Source organism: Spea bombifrons, chromosome 7, assembly GCF_027358695.1.
Source record: "Spea bombifrons isolate aSpeBom1 chromosome 7, aSpeBom1.2.pri, whole genome shotgun sequence".
NCBI classification, from domain to species: domain Eukaryota; kingdom Metazoa; phylum Chordata; class Amphibia; order Anura; family Pelobatidae; genus Spea; species Spea bombifrons.
Window position 1 is genome coordinate 17,615,039 of NC_071093.1, and position 21,583 is coordinate 17,636,621.

Sequence of the window (21,583 nt, forward strand, 5' to 3'; positions counted from 1 at the left end):
ATTTGGCTTCTTCCTCCAGGAACATCAACCCTGTTGCAAATTTTTGCATCGTCAGAAAATAAACATACCTTTCCATCAAGACCATCTGCAATATCACTAATAAAAATATTAAAGAGAATGGGTCCAAGTACAGATCCCTGAGGTATCCCGCTGATAACAAGACCTTGTTCTGAATATACGCCATTGACTACAACCCTCTGTTGTCTGTCACTCAGCCACTCCCTAATCCATTCAACAACATTGGGATCTAAACCCAGAGATTGCAGTTTATTTATAAATCTTCTATGTGGGACAGTGTCAAAGGCCTTACTGAAATCCAGATACGCAATGTCTACTGCACCACCTTGATCAATTACTTTAGTCACCCAATCAAAGAAATCAATAAGATTTGTTTGGCATGATCTTCCTGAGGAAAACCCATGTTGTTTTTGATCTTGAAACCCATGTGACTTCAGATGTTCAACAATCCTTTCCTTTAACATTGTTTCCATTAATTCCCCCACTACAGATGTAAGACTAACTGGCCTGTAGTTGCCCGACTCCTCCCTACTGCCTTTTTTGTGAATGGGCACAACATTTGCTACTTTCCAATCCCCAGGGACAACTCCCGTTACCCGTTATGATTCGTTAAATATATCAGTTAACGGTTTTGCTAGTACACCCCAAGCTCTTTTAATAACTTGGGGTGTATCCCATCAGGCCCCATCGACTTATTTGTCTTTACCTTAGACAGCTGAAGTAGAACCTCCTCCTCGATAAACTCACATATTTCAAATGATTCAGTCTTTTTTCCCAACTGAGGTCCCATTCCCTCTTTCATCTGTAAAAACTGAACAGAAATATTAATTGAGGCAGTCAGCTAAACCTTTATCCTCTTCTACATATATTCCTTCTTTTGTTTTTAGTCTAACTAATCCTTGTTTAACTTTCCTTTTCTCATTTATATATCTAAAAAATGTTTTATCTCCATTTTTTACTGAGAGGGCAATTCTCTCTTCTGCATGTGATTTGGCAGCTCTTATAACTTTCTTTGCCTCTTTCTGCCTAATTTTATAGATCTGTCTATCTTCCTCACTTTGGGTATTTTTGTACCTACTAAAGGCTAACTTCTTGTCTTTTACGATTTTGACCACTTCTGCAGAGTACCACAGCGGTTTCTTAAATTTTTTACTCTTACTGACCAGCCTAATACAATTTTCTGTTATCTTCAATAATACAGCTTTTACAAAATCCCATTTCTCCTGAACGCCATTTAAATTGTGCCAGTCTGATAATGACTCCTCTATACTTATTCTCATTTTAGAAAAGTCAGCATTTCTAAAATCTAAAACTTTTGTTTTTGTGTGGTGTGACTCAGTCACTGTTCGTATATTAAACCACACAGACTGATGATCACTAGATCCCAAACTTTCACCTACAGAAATATCTGTTAACAAATCTCCATTTGTGAACACTAAATCCAATATGGCCTCCTTACGAGTTGGTTCCTCAACTACCTGTTTTAAAGATAATCCCAGTAAGGAGTTTAGAATATCCGCACTCCGGGTACAACCATCTACTTTCATTTTCCAGTTCACATCAGGGAGATTAAAGTCACTCATGATTATAACATCCCCCGTCACTGTCATTTTAGCTATTTCCTCCACTAGCAGTTTATCTAGTTCTTCTACTTGTCCTGGGGGTCTATAAATCACACCTATGCGAGTTACTTTACTTTTGCCAAATTGTACTGTAACCCAAACCGACTCTAAGTTCTCCTCACCAACTTGTATTAAGTTAGATTTTATGTAATTTATCACATATAGGGCCACCCCTCCCCCTTTCTTGCCCTTTCTGTCTTTTCTATATAAAGAGAACCCCGGTATTGATATGTCCCAATCATTTTTCTCATTATGCCATGTCTCAGTAACAGCCACTATATTAACATTCTCAGTTGCCACAACTGTTACAAGTTCATGGATCTTATTCCCTAAACTGCGAGCATTTGTAGACATGACCTTTAGCTTGTCATTTAACACTGATGCTGCAATCGCTTTCTGTCCTTGCTTTGGGGGCAAAATATATGTTTCTCTCTATTATCTGTATAGACCAAGCCCCCAGATCCACCCACCTGGTTACTAAGTAAATCTCCTTAGATTTCTACCCCCACTCCCTCCCTTATCACTTTCTACCCCTTCTCCCTCCCTTATCTCTTTCTACCCCTTCTGCCTCCCTTATAACTTTCTAACCCCTCTCACTCCTCTTTCCCTATTCACTATCTACCCTCTCCCCCTTTGTAGTTCACTCACCTTTAAATCCTGCGGCCGGGGAACGAGGCTTCCATCTTCCTGCTCTGCCGCGGCGTGCGCTGCTTCACTGCTGGGCGCCGGATATTACGTCATATGCCGGCGCTCAGCATGGAACACCGGCACCGTGACGGAGGTAGAGGCCTCGTGGAGGAGACTGAGGGGGGCCGAGTGGTTGCTAGGTGCCCCCCTCTCTCCTCCACGTCAAAAAAAAAAAAAAAGTGTTTGAGGCTGCCCAGGACTTAAAGTCCCATTGCGGGACTGTCCTGGGCAATCCGTTGGGTGGTTCCAAATTCGGCGGGGGGCAACAGGGGGGGCAAGGAATAACCTAGGGGGGCAATTGCCCCCCCATGCCCCCCTGTAGTGACGCCACTGCATAGGGGTCAGTCTGATCATTGAAAGAAAGGGAAAGTGCATATGTAGGTGGGCCCCTAAAGATGTTTGGGCCCTCAGTAGCTGCCTTTTTTTTATCCTGTGGTAAAGATGGCCCAGCTGTTTCCGCAACTCCTAAAAGAAAAGCTTCCCTCTTTGAAATCCTGCCCTCAATCAGTAACTTTTCGGCAAATGAAAACATCAAGGTGAATATTCACAGTGTTTGAGAAAAATACTTAAAAAGTGCAATAGGTATTGGTCTCATGTGTGAGAAAAAAACAAAATACATTACTGAATAGTACAAAATGGAAATCAGTTATGTTGTCATGGTGACAAGATAACAATTTAATGGGTAAAGTGTTAATTAATCTTTTGTATGCAGACACGTATTTGAATGTATGCAATTATTTTTCAGTTCTGGCTGTCAGGATAATATGGGATTAAAGAGATCAGCGAGTAAAGGTTATTACTGAATATGACTTCAGGATAAGATTTGTACGGTTACTACATTGGCAAACCCGTCATTAATTCAGGTGTCCAAACCAGGACACCATTGTTGTGGTATTTGGTTGGGAATTGGAAGAAATAAACTTCACATTTCAAGGGACTCACACCAAGCTATTTTTATTTTTGTACTAAAGACAGAACAGGGAATGTCGGCCTCATTTAGTGTATTCTATTCACCCCTTTCCAATCGTTTAGATCCCTAAGTATGTTATTTTTCCTAGGACAAGTATTGTTTTGCAAATGCCAATTAAGTAATAGGACATCCAGCATCAGGCTAGAAGAAGTGGAAAAAACATTGTTTAACAATATTATAATGTTCTGAAATTCTTTTTTTATTGTAATAGGGAGGTATTTTTCCAGCTAATCGCTTTGAAAGCTATTTAACAAGATTTGTCAGAGGCTGTTGAATGTAAAGGCAAGAAAATGCATTGCACTGACAGCCCAATAATCAAAACATATAATATAACAACAAGTCTGTAAGTGCTATATACAAGTGGAAAAGCATTACTGTTGTGAACAGGCATACCAGTGAGTGCAGATCTTAGCAATGTCAGCATTCAGGCGATGTCAAGTAGATTGAGATATAAAAATAGTGCAATAACCATAGGTCTAGACATTAGTAAATGTTGAAAAGCAGTTCTCGTTGATATAGGCTTAATAATTGTCACAATGGTTTTTGAGCAGCCAGACTAGATATCTCACTGGACCTACACAGTTTGAATGAGATCAGAGCTGCTTCTTCACTGGTCTGTTCTTAGAGCAAAACTATTTAGGAACGCAGTAGGAGGAAAATATGTGTATAATGGAACCACACCATTTGTACCATGCTCTGTTTGACTACTGTAACCTGACAAGAAAATACCTTATATCATGCAATTAAATGTGATTTAGTATGTACAAAAAAAAAATAACTTTGCTTTTGTTAGTTCATCAAAGAATGGGGAAAACCCATGTGAGCATCAGCCAACACAAGAGTACAGAACGGGGGACAGAAATACACAGTCAAACATTCCAGAAGAGCTTCCAATTAATAACTGTGCTCTTGATAGAGCAGAGGCGGCTTATATGTCTCTGAGTGGACAGTGGTCCAAGATCTAGAAATAAGTTAAAGCAAGGAGACAGATAAGTGAGAGTAGTGAGGAGAAAGAACAGCTGCATGAACACTAAGTCATTTCAAAAAAACAACTCCCGTCACAACTGTCATATAGCTCTTATTATTATTTTACATAAAATGGACTGCAAAGGTTAGAAGACTCTCTGTAAAGTTTTACTTTACTGAGAGGGTGATAGAGAAGTGGAACAGTTCCCAGCAGAAATGGCATAGTCTAAAACAGTAAAGTAATTTAAATATGCATGGTGTAGGCATAAAGCTATCCTGAGTCTAAAACCAAGAGACCCAGGACTGATTACTTACTATGCTTATGTATGTATCTGTTATTCTATGTGTACATTGTAATGGGTAGGCATGTATGTGTATATGTATGCATGTATCTATGTATGTATGTATGTTTAGGATGTTAGAGTGGCTTTATGTATGTATGTATTAGTGTAGAGCTGCCCCGGACCATCACGATACCCCAAACATCCAAATTCTTTCCAATCATATTCCTCCCTATAATCATCTCCTACCATTATGACCCCATATTGCACCATAAATATCCCCCTCCATCTTTATGCTCCCTAACATAACTTGCCATCATCTTTATAACCTTCCTTTATTTCTCTATCATCTTAATACTCTTCCCTTAGCATGCCCCCTTCATATTCATACAATATTCAACAATAATTTTCATTAATTCATACAATCTAACACAGAGTTGTAACTAGAAATCATAGGGCCCTGATAGGAACATTTCCTCCGAACCTCATAAGGTAAAAAAAAAGTATGCAAATGCACATTAATAATTTGCAGCCAACAGCCAATTTTGAGAAGGCCGCGCACAAGATTTTGCAGTGTATTTGTGTGAATTTCTGTCCATTCAGTTGAAAGAGCATTTGTGAGGCCTGGCACTGATCTTGGTTGGGAAGATTTGGCTTCCAGTTGGCATTCCAATTCATCCCAAAAACATTAAGCTCAGGGCTCTGTGCAGGCCATTTGAGTTCCAACACAGCAAACTCTAATCATGTCTTTACGGACCTTGTATTGTGTACAGGAGCACAGTCATGCTGGACTGGGAAAAGACGTTTCCCAAAGTGGTGCTACAAAGTTGGAAGTATACAAGCGTCTAAAATGTCTTTGTATGTCGTAGCATTAACATAATCTGTCACTGGAACTAAGCAGGCACAGTGCATTCCGGTAGGTACCGTTATCCTGGCATGCTCCAGACTTCCAGATAGTAAATCATGATTCATTTCAGAGAACAAGTTTCCACTAGTCCAGAGTCCAGTGGCAATGTGCTTTACACTGTGAACTCCGCCCCCTGCAGATGCGTGTGCCCAACATGCATGCATACCAACTAGGACTTATGTGTAGTGTAGGGTACCCACACGCCTATTCAAATCAATGTAAAGCAGTTTGAAACACTAGTGTACACAAATGCGTCATCCGCTAGCGCTTGAGCGGCAGTATATAAACTCACCGAGCACAGCAATTAATGTTATCTTGAGCTGTTTGCCATTGTCCTTCCCTTGCCCCTGCTTTTGCTGTTGCCTTGCTTCATGCGTGACTTGGGCTCTGACCTTTGGATTATGTCTCTTGCTAACTACTTCGACCAGAGCCTGTCTACCAATCATGATTGTGACCCTGCCAGCCCCAACCTTTGGACTACCTGACCATTTCTTTGCCTAGCTTCTTGGCACTGAGTTTTGGACTGATCCAGATTGCAAACTGTGACTCCTGACAGTACAACCAAGCCATCTGTGGATCCTGCAGGAGTCGCTGAATAACTCACTGCTTTGAAGCAATACATGTCTGTACTTACCCAGTCCATGCAGGACTTACAAACCGATCAAGAGAGGTTCTAAGCACAGATCCAGGAGCTACAACCGGTGCCATTGGGTGGTCCTTCTACTTTTTCTTCTTCAGCACCTACTCTCACGGCCTATAGCCCTGAACCTCATGTTAAGTTACCCGACAGCTTTAGTCACTTTCTGTGAGCTACTGTTAGCCCTGAAGCCTTGCACCTACCCCACCAGTTATGTTAAGGTGTGCAAGAGTATTCCCTTATTGAATGGTAAATCTTTGGCCTAGGTCCATTGTTTATTGCACATACAAAGTCCCGTACTGGAGACATGGGCTGAATGATTGGGGAATGAAATTGTGCTTCTGGACCAGTTCCATCAATGTCTCTCTGAACTGCTGAAAGTCGAGCTAGCCAGAGTGGGAAGTAGTTTAGTACTATGGATGCACTGTAGGTTCAGAGAATGGCCTCTGGAAAAGACACAACAAGAAAACTAGCAGTCATATTTATCATATTTTATTTATATGTCACGTACATGCCCTTGCTTGAATTGCATGAATTAACAGGGCATGGTTTATTTTACAGGTTAATTTTAATATATGGGATGCACCGTTGCATTTTGTTTTTGACTGTATATAATGCGTCTGTGGATTATGTATATGCACGTATCACTAATGTATGCTGTCTTTATGTGTGTGTATATTCAGCCACTGTGTATGTAATAGATACAAGACCGTTATATAGATAAGTACGTAATAAGATAGATGTTTCCTATAAGTATCAGCTATACGCTTTAGTTTCCACAACCTATGTCAGATGATTGAACGCATGCCCAGCCCATCCATCCTGCTCTCAGACAGGCTGTTACCTGGGAGCTGTCTCTCAATGCCCCCTCCTCCTTCTCCGCTCCCTGGGTGACACGTGATCTTACATCTGCTGGAAAGCCAGAAAAGAAGAGAATGGGAGCACGCGATAATAGGGAAGCGCTTTCGGCTCCAGTCAGATTCAGCACCACACGGCTGGAGAGCCACATCCAGTGCGGCTGCATTACCCAGTCTTCGCTTGGTCTATAAGCTCTGGGGTTGGACCAACTTGGAGTCAACTTTTGCCAGCTCCCTCCCCTTTACTCAGCCCTTTGTAATCTACAACTACAATCGATTTTGCAGATTTTACACCGAGAGCCATGCCAGGCAAGCGGATGTCTTTTGTTCTGCAAGGATCAAGCGGTGGGGGCTGACCGAGAAGACTGCCGCTTGCTGTCACACCTCACCCCAGTTGTGCACGTTCAAAACCCTACAAGCTGTTCGCACGGACGTGCATGGGATAGCAGCCGGGAAGATGCCTGTCATGAAAGGGCTCCTGGCTCCACAGAATACTTTCTTGGATACAATAGCCACAAGATTCGACGGGACCCGTAAGTAATGTTACACATGTTGCTCCTATGATTGCCCTGGCTGTGTCCGTGGCATAGATGGCTGCACCATTTGAGTTTCGTGGTGTACTCTCAGTATATGGGCTTTGGGAGTCGATTTCAGCTTCACGAAAAGGGGCAGCGTGCACGTCTTAGTACTGTGTTTAATTAGAAATGCTTAACAACACGGCGGTCTGAAGTTGTGTTCGCTATTTTAAAAGATCTTCTCTGGATGGATGTTACCATTTATCTTTAACCTTTATTATTATTCTATTAGGAGTAGACGGCATGTTTAAGTATTTGTGATCAGGCAAAAAAAAAATCGTATCTATCGTTCCCATCTGTTGGATTTACACGTATTGGTTACACTAGGTTCTGCGATCGAATAACACATGCAAGGGAGCACAAAGTGTTAAATCTTAACATAAGATCCGATTTCAAACCAATTGTGTTGGTGGGGAGTGGTGAGAGCTATCAAGATATACTGTATATGTTAATAGAACAACGATATTTCAGATAATGTGTCATTTTATATCACAGAATACAATCATTGTTTGCGTTACTGTTATAATCGAGTCAACAAAAAAGGGTACTTAAAACCACAAGAATATTCAAAGCAGAGGGGATTGTTCCATGTAATCTCTACATTATGTAATGCTATATTAAATCATATGAAATCTGAGACCCCATGTGATCACTGGGATCAAAGGGTTAATGGTTTTTTTCATAAGAATGTCCATTTTATTGTAATCCGTGGCACGTGAACGTGAAAAGATTCAACTCCAGTTGTGTTTAGGAAAACAGAATGTCATATTTGGGACAAATTCATTTCTGCAGCTCTGGCCCTTTAGCAATTTCTTTCAAAGTATTTTGAATGTGTTAATTCTTTTTTTCTTATTTCCATTCAAAAATAGTTTGCAGTGATGGGTAAAATGTTCATTTTCTGTACACAAGCAACCAGATTAATAGTGAAGTGAATATATAGTTTAATGCACTAAAAAATACAAACACTGTATCACAAAAGCACAGTACCGAGAATAGTCTGTAAATCTGAAAGAAATGAATAGGTTTTAACCAGATTCCCTATGATATTGTTGCATTTTCTTCTCTTTCCTAATATTCCCTTATTGTGTCCTTTTTGGTCACTGGGATCTTTTTTATTAAAATCAACTGAGATGAAGTACAGGACCATGGACAGAGCAGTACTGGAATCCACAAAGTGTTTGTTCATCTCAACCCCTAAGTGCAAATGTTTGTAACCGACAAAGCAGGGACCAACTTCTCCAAACTATTAATTTCCCAGGGGAGGGCAGGCAAGGTGGGCAATTGCCCCCTTGGCTGCTCTTATTTGATCATGGTGGGCATTATTAGAAGGATTTGCGCAATAATCCATTTTTGTTCTCCTGTTGTGGGCTCGCTATTCCATGTACATCACTTTTGGTTGTATCCATAATATGTTCCAATCTGCTATATTAATGGTCCACTTGGCTTGGTTTTCCCTGGAGCAGGATGATGCCAGCCTTTCCTTGACAACTCAACAAAGCATCCCTCATCTTCTCTCTGTAATGTTTTGCATTTTGACATTGAAATTTAAAACAACAAACACAACACAGGAAACCTGGGTATATGAAAATCATAATGGAAAACTTTGTTACCTTGTTTGTCTGGATACAAGTTCAAATATCTTCTATGTGTATATTGTGTGATTGTATTCAAATAGGCTATACTGTATTGTTGATGCTAGTGCTAAAAAAGTCACAACAGTGATTACTTCCTGATCTAAGTTTAAGGTTTAATTGAAAAGAGATACATGTCTGTCACATACCCTGCGTAGTTCTGAAAATTATTTTTGTTATTTGCAGCTAAACACTCTGAATGCTACACAAGACACACATTTGCTTTGAGACTAGTGTAGGTGAATGTTATTAACAACCGTGAATAAAATAATAAATCTTAGTCTTGTATAATGTCATCAGGTGAAATTAAACATTTCTAAAGGCAAATTTAAATGCAAGATGTTATAGTGGATGGTAGGTTTAAAGCATATTTTTTAGATCTCTCCTACTGTTTCACTTCCCCTCAACCACTGACTAGATTGTAAGCTTGTAATAGCAGGCCCTCTCCTACTTTTGTACCAGTTTGTTACTGTGTGTGACTTTAAATTATCCCACAGATGGTAACAGCGCTACGGAATCTGCTGGTGCTATATAAGTAAATGTAATGTGATATAATCTTTAACAAAATACAAAATAGTAAATTACATAAATAAATACATTTTAGATATATTGATGCTAATAATAATGTTACTTTTTATCTGAATACTTTTATTCTCAGTAGGACCAGTTTTAATGTAAATTCAAGAAAAAAACATTTAATTGGGAAAATATAATAAAGTCAGGGTGAGTGAAAACCATGATATTCTTTGGATTTAGTCAAAACAAATCTCTTCATTTACTGCTTAGTGAATCTCCATTTTGATGCAGCAGTAATAATATGTAGACAGATAGATACTTACATAGATATGCAACCTAATCACCAACAGAAATTGCATTAGTCTGTGGAATCCAGGATTGTCATTTATGCTAAATTGGTCGTGCCCTCGCATTAGGACATCATGAGTTATTGTTACATAACAACAAGACTGCTGCCTTATCTTGGCAATGTCTTCCTTGCTCCTGGTAATGATAGGGTTACTAAGCATTGCATTGCTCGTGCCTCTGTAATGCCTGGTTTGCTTGGAAATCCTCCGGATATATGTTTGCATACAGCAGTCGTTTCTGAGCTGAGTATGAGGGAGGTTATTTTTGCATAATTTGTTAATACTGACTGGGGATAAATATTAACTCTTTACCTGAAGAGGATGTAGTAAAAAAATCCCTACACATCATTACAGTGGCAGCAAACAGATTTATACATTCTGTTTTGGTTTGAGATTCAGGCTATAAAACTCTGTCTGTTGTTTGATCTTTGTGTATTCAGATGTCTTATATTCAGTCACTGTGTGACACATCCATTGTAGAACACTGAATATGTTATTACCTGTTAAATGATTAATGTAGGTAAAAAGAGATCAGATTGCATGTTAAACTCTTTACATCTCTAACAATATGTTTAGAATTCGATGTATCCCAGTCAACATGTTGATTGTACAATTCTATTCATTCCCTGTTTTGCATACACACAGTGTCTGGTTTATGAAAAATTTCAGTTTCTAGTCTAGTGCCTTGAAAATGGTCCATATGTCATGTGCCGTATCCCTAGTACTGTTTCTGCATATGTGTTCCTTCAACATGTACAAAAAAACATATAACCTCACAGACCTATTTTCACAAACCTGTTAACACTGCACACAGAGAAAGACAGCCTTGGATGTTGATATAGACTAGTTTCTAGTCTAGTGCCTTGAGAATTGTCCATATGTCATATGCCGTATCCCTAGTACCTAGTACTGTTTCTGTATATGTGTTCCTTCAACATGTACAAAAAAACATAACCTCACAGACCTCTTTTCACAAACATATTAACACTGCACACAGAGAAAGACAGCCTTGGATGTTGATATATTTTTTTGTACGGAAAGCGATCTCATTGCAAATTAACCATCAGGATTCAAGTTTGGCAGGAGACCATGTGAGGGCTGCAGGGTATAACTTATGTAACCCAAATGCATGCTACCATCACTAGATGTATAATAATATTGTGGAGAGTAAAGGTTAAGTGGTTGGTTCTGACATGACCTGTAAAAAACATGTACCCCTATAGCCTTATTAACTGTATGTTGTGCAACACTGCATGCTTTTCTATGGTGAAATATGAGCTTTTTCAAAGACTCTGTTCCCAAATGCAATGCACATCAAATGGAATCTGTGTTATAAACAAAATCCAGAAACACATAACAACATTAATTTATTGTTATTCTATGTGAAAAGTTCATTATACCTCAGTAAGTAGCCATTTAGCAAGCAATGACTGTTAAAGCATTCCTTTAAATGACTGAGAAAAATGTGGTCTTTGCAACCATAATTAGTAGGGGAGGACAGATGGCAGAATTAGACATGTTAATTAAATCCACCTAGTTTGCTGAGGATTATTCAATTTTCGTGAGTTTTGTCACAGCCAGAATTTATCCATATTACTGCTACAGCTTTGATTAAACATGGGTGCTTTATGGGAAAAAGGAATCCAGAGCACAAACGCGAGCCTTCTCGCCATAGCCGGAAAGCCTACGGGCAGTGGAAATAAATGGATGCTACATCTGTAAATAATTTGCACCATTTAATCTCAAGACATCACAAAAGGGGGTAAAAAGAAAACACTTTACATGGTTCACGTCTGCAGATGATTAATCATAGGCTCATTTACTTCTACTGTCGATAGGCTTTCCTGCTATGGCGAGAAGGCTCACATTTGTGTGCCGGATTTCTCTTCTTGTACATGCACTGGCAAGCACAGTTGCAGCCCCACCATCTATTCCAGTGTGAGTGCAACAGTGACTATTATGGTTTATATCCTACAAAAATTGTTATTGTTGAATTTCAGGCCCCAAAGTTATTCCTTGCTCAGATCTTTTTGCTTGCCCATTTTCCCTGCTTCTAACACATCAAATTCGAGGATGGAATGTTCATTTGCTGCCTAAAATATCCCACTCAGCGGTCATACTGTTATGGTTGATTGGTGTACATACAGCCTTTCTAAAACCATGCACGTAAATATATATATATACCAACACCACTCTAACATCAAACACTTAGGCTGACAGACACATAGCTTCTCCAACCCCATACATTTATATATATATTTATATACACATTCACTCTCTCCATGATAATCCAAGCAAGTCTTCTTCCCTCAGCCTCCCTCTTACATTTTTAGCTCTAACTTTTTGTGGGAGAGCTACAAGTTTATTTGCAATGTTTATGACCTACTATGAAAGTAATTTCTCTGTTTTAAATAACTTTGTTTTTGATAATTTATTTAAATACATTCGAAAACGGTTAATTTTTTCTGGTTTATGTAGTTAAAAGTTATACTTTTAAAACTGCAAGCTCTCTCACTTTACTCAGGTGATGCTGTCAGGAACTGGGTCCATACTGATGGCTGTAATGACGCAGAGCGGCCAAAGATTGTGTTCGGGAGTTATTGCGCAGTAGCGGAGTTGGACAGGGCCTGGTGCAGTTCGACTACACTCCCCCCGGGTGGGCATCTAGGGTTGTGCGGCCACATACCAGGGCCCTGACATAGCAGCTGATGTAGTCCAGAACAAAAGCAGGCACCGTGGAGCAGGCATGAGACATAGCTCTACAGACGAATGTGCAGGATGCTGCAGGCTGAGAGTAGGGAAGCTAAGCAGAGTAACAGCAGAACATAGCAAGCAAGGGGGACAGAGCAAGGAACAGGGAGACCGAGCAAGAAACATAGCCAGACCAGACATACATGGTACAGGACACAACAAAGAACAGGGAACAGGGAACACGGAACAAGGGATGGAGTGAGGATCCTCAGACACGTCTCCTTTAAGCAAGGATAGGACATCTTATCTGGGACATGGGGAGAGGAGAGAGGAACCGAAATCCTCAGATGATTCAGGGAATAGAGGGCAAAAGCACATAAAAGACAGACAAACATGAATACAGGAACTAGCCTAGGACTATGTGATAACAATTGGAGATTTAGTCACATCTTATGGCCATAGTATGCTTAGCCCACCACTACACCAAAGTACTCCAATATTTGGTGGGTCCTAGCACTAAACCCTGCCTACTGAATTACAAATAAGCTACAACTAAACATTGAACCTAAACACAAAACCAAGAAGGACATACCTTTAGACTGCAGACCGAGACAAACATAACAAGTGGGTGGGGCACACCTTATAAAGGAAACAGAGCTGAAGCTAAGAGCAAAACCGGAATCAAGGAATCAGAAGCACAGAACAGAGCATATGGAAATCCGGGAATGGATTACAGCAAAGGGGGTACTATAGCGAGACAGGGAAAATATGCAGCTCCGCAGCCTGAATGGACCCTGACAGATGGTAAAAAAATATCAGAAAAGGCTAGGGGATAGCTTTCAGGAAAGAAGAGAAAGAGGAAATGTGAAATGTCTAAAACTAAAAGGTCGGACATTTACATGTAGTGTAAGGAAGTTTTACCGAGAGGTGGTAGATAAATGCAACAGCCTTCCATCATGAGTGATTGAGGCTAATTCAGTAAGGAAATTTAAACATGCATGGATTTAACATTAGGAAAAATGGGCAGACTAGATGGGCCAAATAATTCTTACAGCTAGCCTCTGGATTAAAAAAATAAAAATGAATAACAGGCTAAAATGACTCCATCACCAAGGTAGTTAATTAATATTCTTACAAGACTTAATTTTATTTCTCTTGTAAGCATAAGGTTAAGGGAAACTTACAAAACCGTCAAGAAAAAAATTGAGCAATTCTAACCAACTCACCCAACTCGCAAACAACTGAACTTTTATTGATTGACAGTTGTCTCTATTTGTTAAATGTTATCTCTTGTATGCTTTTAATATTGGACTTTTTCATTGCTCTGTGGAATGACATCATCAGACTGCACTTAATGGGAAATTATAGCCACACAATAAGTGCTGCTTGATTTCCTTCAGTAAGCATGTAGTGTCTATTACCACAATTTCTTTTTGATTTACATAGCTGCAATGTTCTTATATATAGATATTAAGGACATTGCTGGAATGAGACTTCAGGGAGTTTTCACACACATTTAAGAAACCTTTTGTGATATGGTTTTGAAAGTGATAAAGTGTGAAACAATTAATATAACAAAATCTGTGTTTACATTGCACTTTACAATCACTCTTATCCCTAGAGGATGATATCATGTTTATCTGAAGGCTGAGATAAATGTGCTCAAACTAGTTATTTTCTGCTTTAAAAACAGAATCATAATTTCTGCACATTATGATGTTGCGATTATGGCTTATTATTGCAATTCCATTTGTCACGGTGAGACGCTGAGGCCAAGGACACATGGGGGTAGATTTCAGTTTGGGAGGGGGCACTCCTGGATTCCTGGGGAGACTCTTTCCTGCATGCCAGCCCTCACTTATATCAAAGACGCCCTGTGCTCATTGAGGAGCACAGGGTGACTGGAAAACCCCCATCTAGTCTGACCTAACCAGACTCCAATGGACTAGCTGGCTATGGGGGCTCTACATGGGCAGTCATTATCAAGTGGAGACAATATGGAACAACAGAGACATTACCAAGAACTGGACGTCCCTCCAAAATTGATGAAAAGACAAGAAGAAAACTGGTCAGGGAGGCTTACAAGAGGCCTACTGCAACTTCAAATGAACTACAAGAATTTCTAGCAAGTACTGGCTGAGTGCTACATGTGACAACAATCTCCCATATTCTTCATATGAATGGGCTACGGGGTAGGGTGGCAAGACGGAAGCCTTTTCTTACAAAGAAAAACATCCAAGCCCGCCTGAAGTTTGCAAAAACAAACATCAAGTCCCCCAAAAGCACGTGGGAAAATGTGTTATGGTCTGATGAAACCAAGGTTGAACTTTTTGGCCATAATTCCAAAAGGTATGTTTGGCACAAAAACAACACTGGACATCATGTTTTGGGGCTGTTTTTCTTCAGCTGGAACCGGGGCCTTAGTCAGGGTGGAGGGAATTATGAACAGTTCCAAATACGAGGCAATTTTGGCACAAAACCTTCAGGGGTCTTTCAGCACAACAACGACCCAAAGCACCCATCCAAGTCCACAAAAGCATGGCACCAGAAGAAGATTAACGTTTTGGAATGGCCCAGCTAGAGCCCAGACCTGAATCCAATTGAACATCTGTGGGGTGATCTGAAGAGGGGTGTGCACAAGAGATGTCCTCGCCAGGGGCGTACCTAGAGTATTTGGCACCTGGGGCGGATCCTATATGTGCAGTAGTAGACAATAGTGCAGCATAACTCCTATCACTATATACTAAGCCAAACATTGATGTGGCGTAGGCCTACCACTTCATTGTCTGGCTTAGGGATGCACCAAAACGAATTCTGGACTGAAACCGAAAATGCAGCATTTACCTGGCTGAAACCGAATATAAAAAAAATCACTTTTATTTAAAGTAAGTAACACACCAAAATAGGACAAAACAATTAAATAACTATATATATATATATATATATATATGATTGTTAACAGCAATCACATTCCTATCATGCCCAGGCATACCCAGATTCCAGGATGTACTCACAGACGTGGCATGATAGAAGTATAATTGCCCTATCTACCCCTTCTCACTACCTTCTCCTTATCTACCCCCTATCCCCCGTCTCACTCCCTTCTCCCTATCTACCCCCGCCTAACTATCTACCCTCTCCCTCTTTGAAGTTCACTTACCTTTCAGGAGTCCTGCGGTGGGGGTGCAAGGCCTCTGTCTCCAAGCTCTGCCACTGTATGGAACAGTATAGAGTGATGGGAGTTATGATGTACTTTAGAGCATAATTATATAATGGAAAATACATGCATACATGCAATACATGGAAATGGTACAGCATAATACCCATCACTCTCACACACTTACCAATCCACACATATACCAATCCACACATACACCAATCCACACATACTAATCCACACACATACCAATCCACACATATACTAATCCACACATATACCAATCCACACAAACCAATCCACACATACCAATCCACACACATACCAATCCACACATATACCAATCCACACATATACCAATCCACACATATACCAATCCACACATATACCAATCCACACATATACCAATCCACACATACACTAATCCACACATATACCAATCCACACATATACCAATCCACACATATACCAATCCACACATACACTAATCCACACATACACTAATCCACACATATACTAATCCACACATATACCAATCCACACATATACCAATCCACACATATACTAATCCACACATACACTAATCCACACATACACTAATCCACACAAACACTAATCCACTGTCACTGTCACTCTCATGCTTTCCTACCTTTCCTCGTTTCTCCTTACAGCTCCTTTTCCTCCTCTTCGCTCCTCTTCTTCAGTTCTTCTGTCTTCTTCCGGGTTCAGAGGGCACAGACAGTGGTGGGCGCGACTTCAGTGTTGTGCGCCGGGATCTGACAACAAACCCCAGCGCACAGCAGCTATTGCCACGCGGATCGCAAGGGAGATCCTTGAACCGGCTTAAAATCACTCTAGGGAGCCAGGGGTCTGTTAAAAACCTCAGATACCGCTCCCTTGCGAGCCTGCTCCTCCAGCGACGGACACTACCGTCTGTCTCTGGAGGGGTGCCGGCAAGTTGGCACCCCCCTGATGAGCGGCACCTGGTGCGGACCGCCCCCCTCCCCCCGCTAGGTACGCTACTGGTCCTGGCAATCTGACAAATTTGGAGCGCTTTTGCAAAGAAGAGTAAGCAAATATTGCCACGTTAAGATGTGCCATGCTAATAGACTCCTACCCAAAAAGACTGATTGCTGTAATAAAATTTAAGGTGTGGGCACACTTGTGCAACCAGGTTATTGTGAGTTTTTTAGGTCACATTAAAGGTGGAAAAAGTTCTGACATGATTTATGTTTGTCTCATTGTTTAACATCAGAAGAACTTGTCATTTTAACAGGGATGTGTAGACTTTTTATATCCACTGTAAGAACTTTATATGAGGTGATAAGTGTAGATTAGTAAAAAGGAGGTTGTTTCTAGCAACAGTAGAATGCACCAAATGGACTGAGCCTTGTGTTTTGGTCTCAAAATGTAATCTTTCTAAAAAAAACTACTTGACAGTAGTAAAGTCACCATCTTACAACATGATTACAACATGTCTGGATAAATGAGGTGGTTTGAAACTGTAAGTGAATAGCAGTATTAAAATGAATCCCTAACATTTAACTTTTTCAATAGATATTCATTGTCGCTCTCATTGTTGCTCTCATAATGTTAAAGCCTGCACCTTTAGGGCAGGGTGGCATAAGGTTTTGGGGGCAAGTAGAGGTAAAATTTTAAATAGAGATAATAGGTAGAAAGAGTATAGAAAGGTCAGCAGAATATATAAAAAATGAAGGTTATGTAATGCAGGTTGTTTTCGTTTGCGCTCACGCTTTTTCGCTGCCTTGCACAGCAAGACTGTTGAGCTGAAGATGCGATGGAGGAGTTAATGAAGATGCGCCCTCCCACCCACCCTTATAATTATGTATTTATTGTATTGCATTATTTGTCATGGCATTTATCGGGGTATGGTTGCCCTATAGTCATTAGGGTGAACTTTAAGATTGAAGTTATGCTTTCTGGCATTTAGAGCGGATGGCAAGGTTATTTAATTTAGTCTGGTATGCTCTCGGCTTGGGCCAAGGGCTTGTTATGGTTATATTATATTTGTTACAAAAATGTATGAATAGTTACAATTGAAGGCTATTGTTTGAATTGTAAACTAAATAAAAGACCTGTTTCATCCAAGTTTGTGTCTTGTGTTTTTATTTATTCAAAGGTTTATATATGGTGTTCAGTTTATTAAAGTTGTTTATGTCCTTTACAACCTCATGTTAATTTATCTTAAGTATCTCTCATTAAACTACCGTATTTTCCGGCGTATAAGACGACTTTTTAACCCGTGAAAATCGGGTATACTTACCGAGCCAGACCGAAATCTCTAGGGGAGGGGCGAGTGGAGAAGCCACCTCCCCTGGGCCGGTCTTCAGGGCCGCGCCGAGGTAGCTGCAAGATCGTGATCTCCCCAACTAGCCCTGATCAGCGGGTGCCCGATGAGCAGGGCTGGTTGGGGAGATCACGACCTCCCTCTAACTAGCCCAACATTAGGGAGCTCGAGGTCTGGCATTTCAGACCTCGGCTTCCATGCTCCCTAAACAGTACGCGCCGGCTATTGATGCAGAGCGCGGGGATGACGTCATGTCCCGGCGCTCGGCATCAATTGCCGGCGCATAGTGATGAGGGAGCAGTAAAGCAGAGGTCTGAAATGACAGACCTCACGCTACCACAACTGGATGGAAGACAGAAGATGAGAAAGGTAAGAGATGGGGTGTAAGTGCAGTGTATGTGTTTATATGTTGGTGTGAGATGGTCAGTGTATGTGTATGGTCAGGTGTGTGTAAGAGCAGTGTAGGTATTTGTGTGTTTGTAAGCTGTGTGTGTATATATATATATATATATATATACTGTATATATATATATATATATATATATATATATATATATATATATATATATATATATATATGTGTGTGTGTGTGTGTGTAAAGGCAGGGATGTGTGGTAAGGGCAGTGTATAAATGTGTATGTATGGACAGATATATGTGTGTGTGTAAGGGCAGTGTATGTATGTATATGTCTGTGTATGGGCAGTGTATGTGTATGGACAGGTGTGTGTAAGGGCAGTGTATGTGTATATGTGTGTTTGTAAGCTGGTGTGTATGTGTATATGTGTGTAAAGGAAGGGGTGTGTGAGGGCAGTGTATGTCTATACATGTGTGTGTGGACAGGCACATGTTAGGGAGAGCTGACCCACCCAATCGAAGCAGGCTTTGTATACAACAACCAGCCAATTACCGGTAAGGTACATCGCTTGCTGTGATTGGCTGGTTGTTGTATACTGGGTAGAGGGGTAGTCTTATACGGCGAGTATAGCACAAACTCTATATTTTAACTGGAAAAGTTGGAGGTCGTCTTATACGCCCAGTCGTCTTATACGCCGGAAAATACGGTATATGAAAACAACTTCTTATAGTGTAATATCTGTGCCCAGAATATTTAACAATGGAATATGCTTACATTCCCAGTCCTAGTTAATGCAACAATATTATGCAGTTATTAGCTAGCACGTTTTGCATATTCTTGGTAGTATAGAAATGCAGACATAATAATTTTGATAGAAATGATGCAGAGATTTGTATTTTTCCTGGTGGAACTATGAAGTAGAATTCTTAATGAATAAAGTGTGCTAATTAGTTATCTAAACATACTTCCTGTCTGTGACAACAGCTGTAAACTGTGAATTTTACTTAATTGCTGGAAATCAAATATTTGCAGAAAAGTAAAGCTTCAGTTACTAAATTTGCATTGTGTTGGACTAAGTAAAATGAGAACAATGAAATTAATTTAATGGTCAGTGTGGGCAATGACATATTATGGCCCAGGCCAACAGGTCTGAGGGGACTGCATCTCCTCTGCCACATAAAAGGGAGCCAGTAACCCCCTAGCTCCCTGTAGTACCACTGTCTAATAGGTTTTAGTTCTGTTCATACCTAGGAGATACTAAGGGTGCTGATTAATAATGTTATAACCTTATAACATGAGTCTCATACACATGGTGAAGCAGCTGGGGAAAAGATTGGTGCTGCAGAAGGTACACCCCCCCTCTATCTATCTATCTATCTATCTATGCTGGATACTAGAGGGTGCAAAGAAAAATATTTTATTAAATACTCCTTATATGAAAAATGGAGGGAGTGAGGTGCCATGGTAGAAGATAGTGGCATGAGGCCTCCTCGTACCCTAATAAACTGATTTGTAGTTCTTGGGGGAGCAGGGACCCAGTACACCAATCTAAACCCTCTTCACAATCCCACTGGGAATCCAGCTGGCTCACTTCAGCCACTTCTAACCAAAAGTGACTTTTGTTCCTTGGTATCTGAGTTCAAAGAAGCATTGTAAAGTGAAGTTGGGTTGACATTGCCAGCTTGGATACCCATCTCAGTGCCTTAGAAGCTCAAAGCACAGCTATGCATACCATATTGTAGGTGACTCATTTCAGCATATGAGAACAGGTGAATACTAAACTGGTCTGCATATCAGAGGAGTGAGATAACTGTGGCAAGTGCCAAAACATCAGGAGAGTCAGGGGACCAAAAGAACATGAGGTGGATGGCCTACCTGAGATCCTTCAGAGATGCTTTAATACAATTCTAAACAGAACTGCATACTCCTTGGTGGAGCTCATGGCCCTGGGGCCTAGAGGCCCACAGAGAGGATGCTTCATAATATGGTCTGCTGCTTCTACAGGTATTCCCTAAAGGATGGGCTCATGGTGCAATGGAAGGAACAGATAACCTGGGAGTTTAAAGGTAGTTTCCTTATACTGGGACTTTACTACCCTGGAAATTCATAGAGTTTTATGACCCCTTACAGTTCACACCTGGTAGGCCCCCAGAATCCTTCCTTAACCTCTCTGATGACACAAGGCCACTAATCTACCAGGAAGCATGGCAAGAGCATTTAACTAGCGACACAATGTTGGAGGGAATCCTCTGACTCTTCCTGAAATTTCTAAATGTATTCATGCAATGTGTTGTAAAAATGTATTTATGCAATGGGTTGTATTATTTATGAAGTTTTAATGACTGCTTCTGATCCCATGCCTTTGTTTTATTTTTTTGTACCATTATTAATAAAAATAAGTAGTGAGGTTTGAAAATGTTTTTGCGCACATTTTTATTTTTAAGCACTGGTGATATAGGTCCATTTGCATCGTTTTAATAGCATACAGTTGCTTACCATTTTTGCATCAGAACATGACAGAGCTAGATATATCCTAATAATTCAACCCTACCCAGAAATGAATGCACTATCCCAGCGGTCCCAAAGGTCTAATCAAAACACAGAGACCCCGGGTAACATTAATTAATTCATTTTACATTCTACAAGATTAAATACCATTTACAATAAATATTCATAATGTAGAAAGATTGCAGCCCATTCTTATCTCTTTAATGTGCAAATTAATTTGCCAAAACATAAGTAAACATACAATTAAGCATACTAATTTTATTACAAAATTATAGTGTTCAAGATGCAGTCAGACATTGAGGTTTGCTTGAGAATCCAATCAGTCAACTAAGAAATGACAGCTTACATGTCATTTTCTAGTAACCTTCTAGTGGACCACTTTGTTACACTCAATCCAAGCATGTAACTAGTAACCCACAGTGCTGCCTTTGCCCCCCAAACAACTTTTCAGTACCACATTTGCCCCTTAACAGCATGTCTGTGTCATCGTTGTCCCCAAAGAGCCTGTCTGTGTCATCTTTGCCCCACAAACTCCTACACATCCACATC

At 40.3% G+C, this 21,583-nt stretch overlaps 1 protein-coding gene across 1 annotated transcript in view; it reads left to right on the top strand.

The window, feature by feature from the left end:
• Positions 1-7,093: 7,093 nt before the first annotated feature.
• The window catches only part of LOC128501308 (potassium voltage-gated channel subfamily H member 8-like), a 213,783-nt gene continuing 199,293 nt past the window's right edge, over positions 7,094-21,583 (top strand). Inside the window, exon 1 of the mRNA XM_053470740.1 lies at positions 7,094-7,478. Within this exon, the coding sequence (XP_053326715.1) occupies positions 7,403-7,478 (76 nt within the window). The 5' untranslated portion in view covers positions 7,094-7,402. The remainder of the gene's footprint in view (positions 7,479-21,583) is intronic.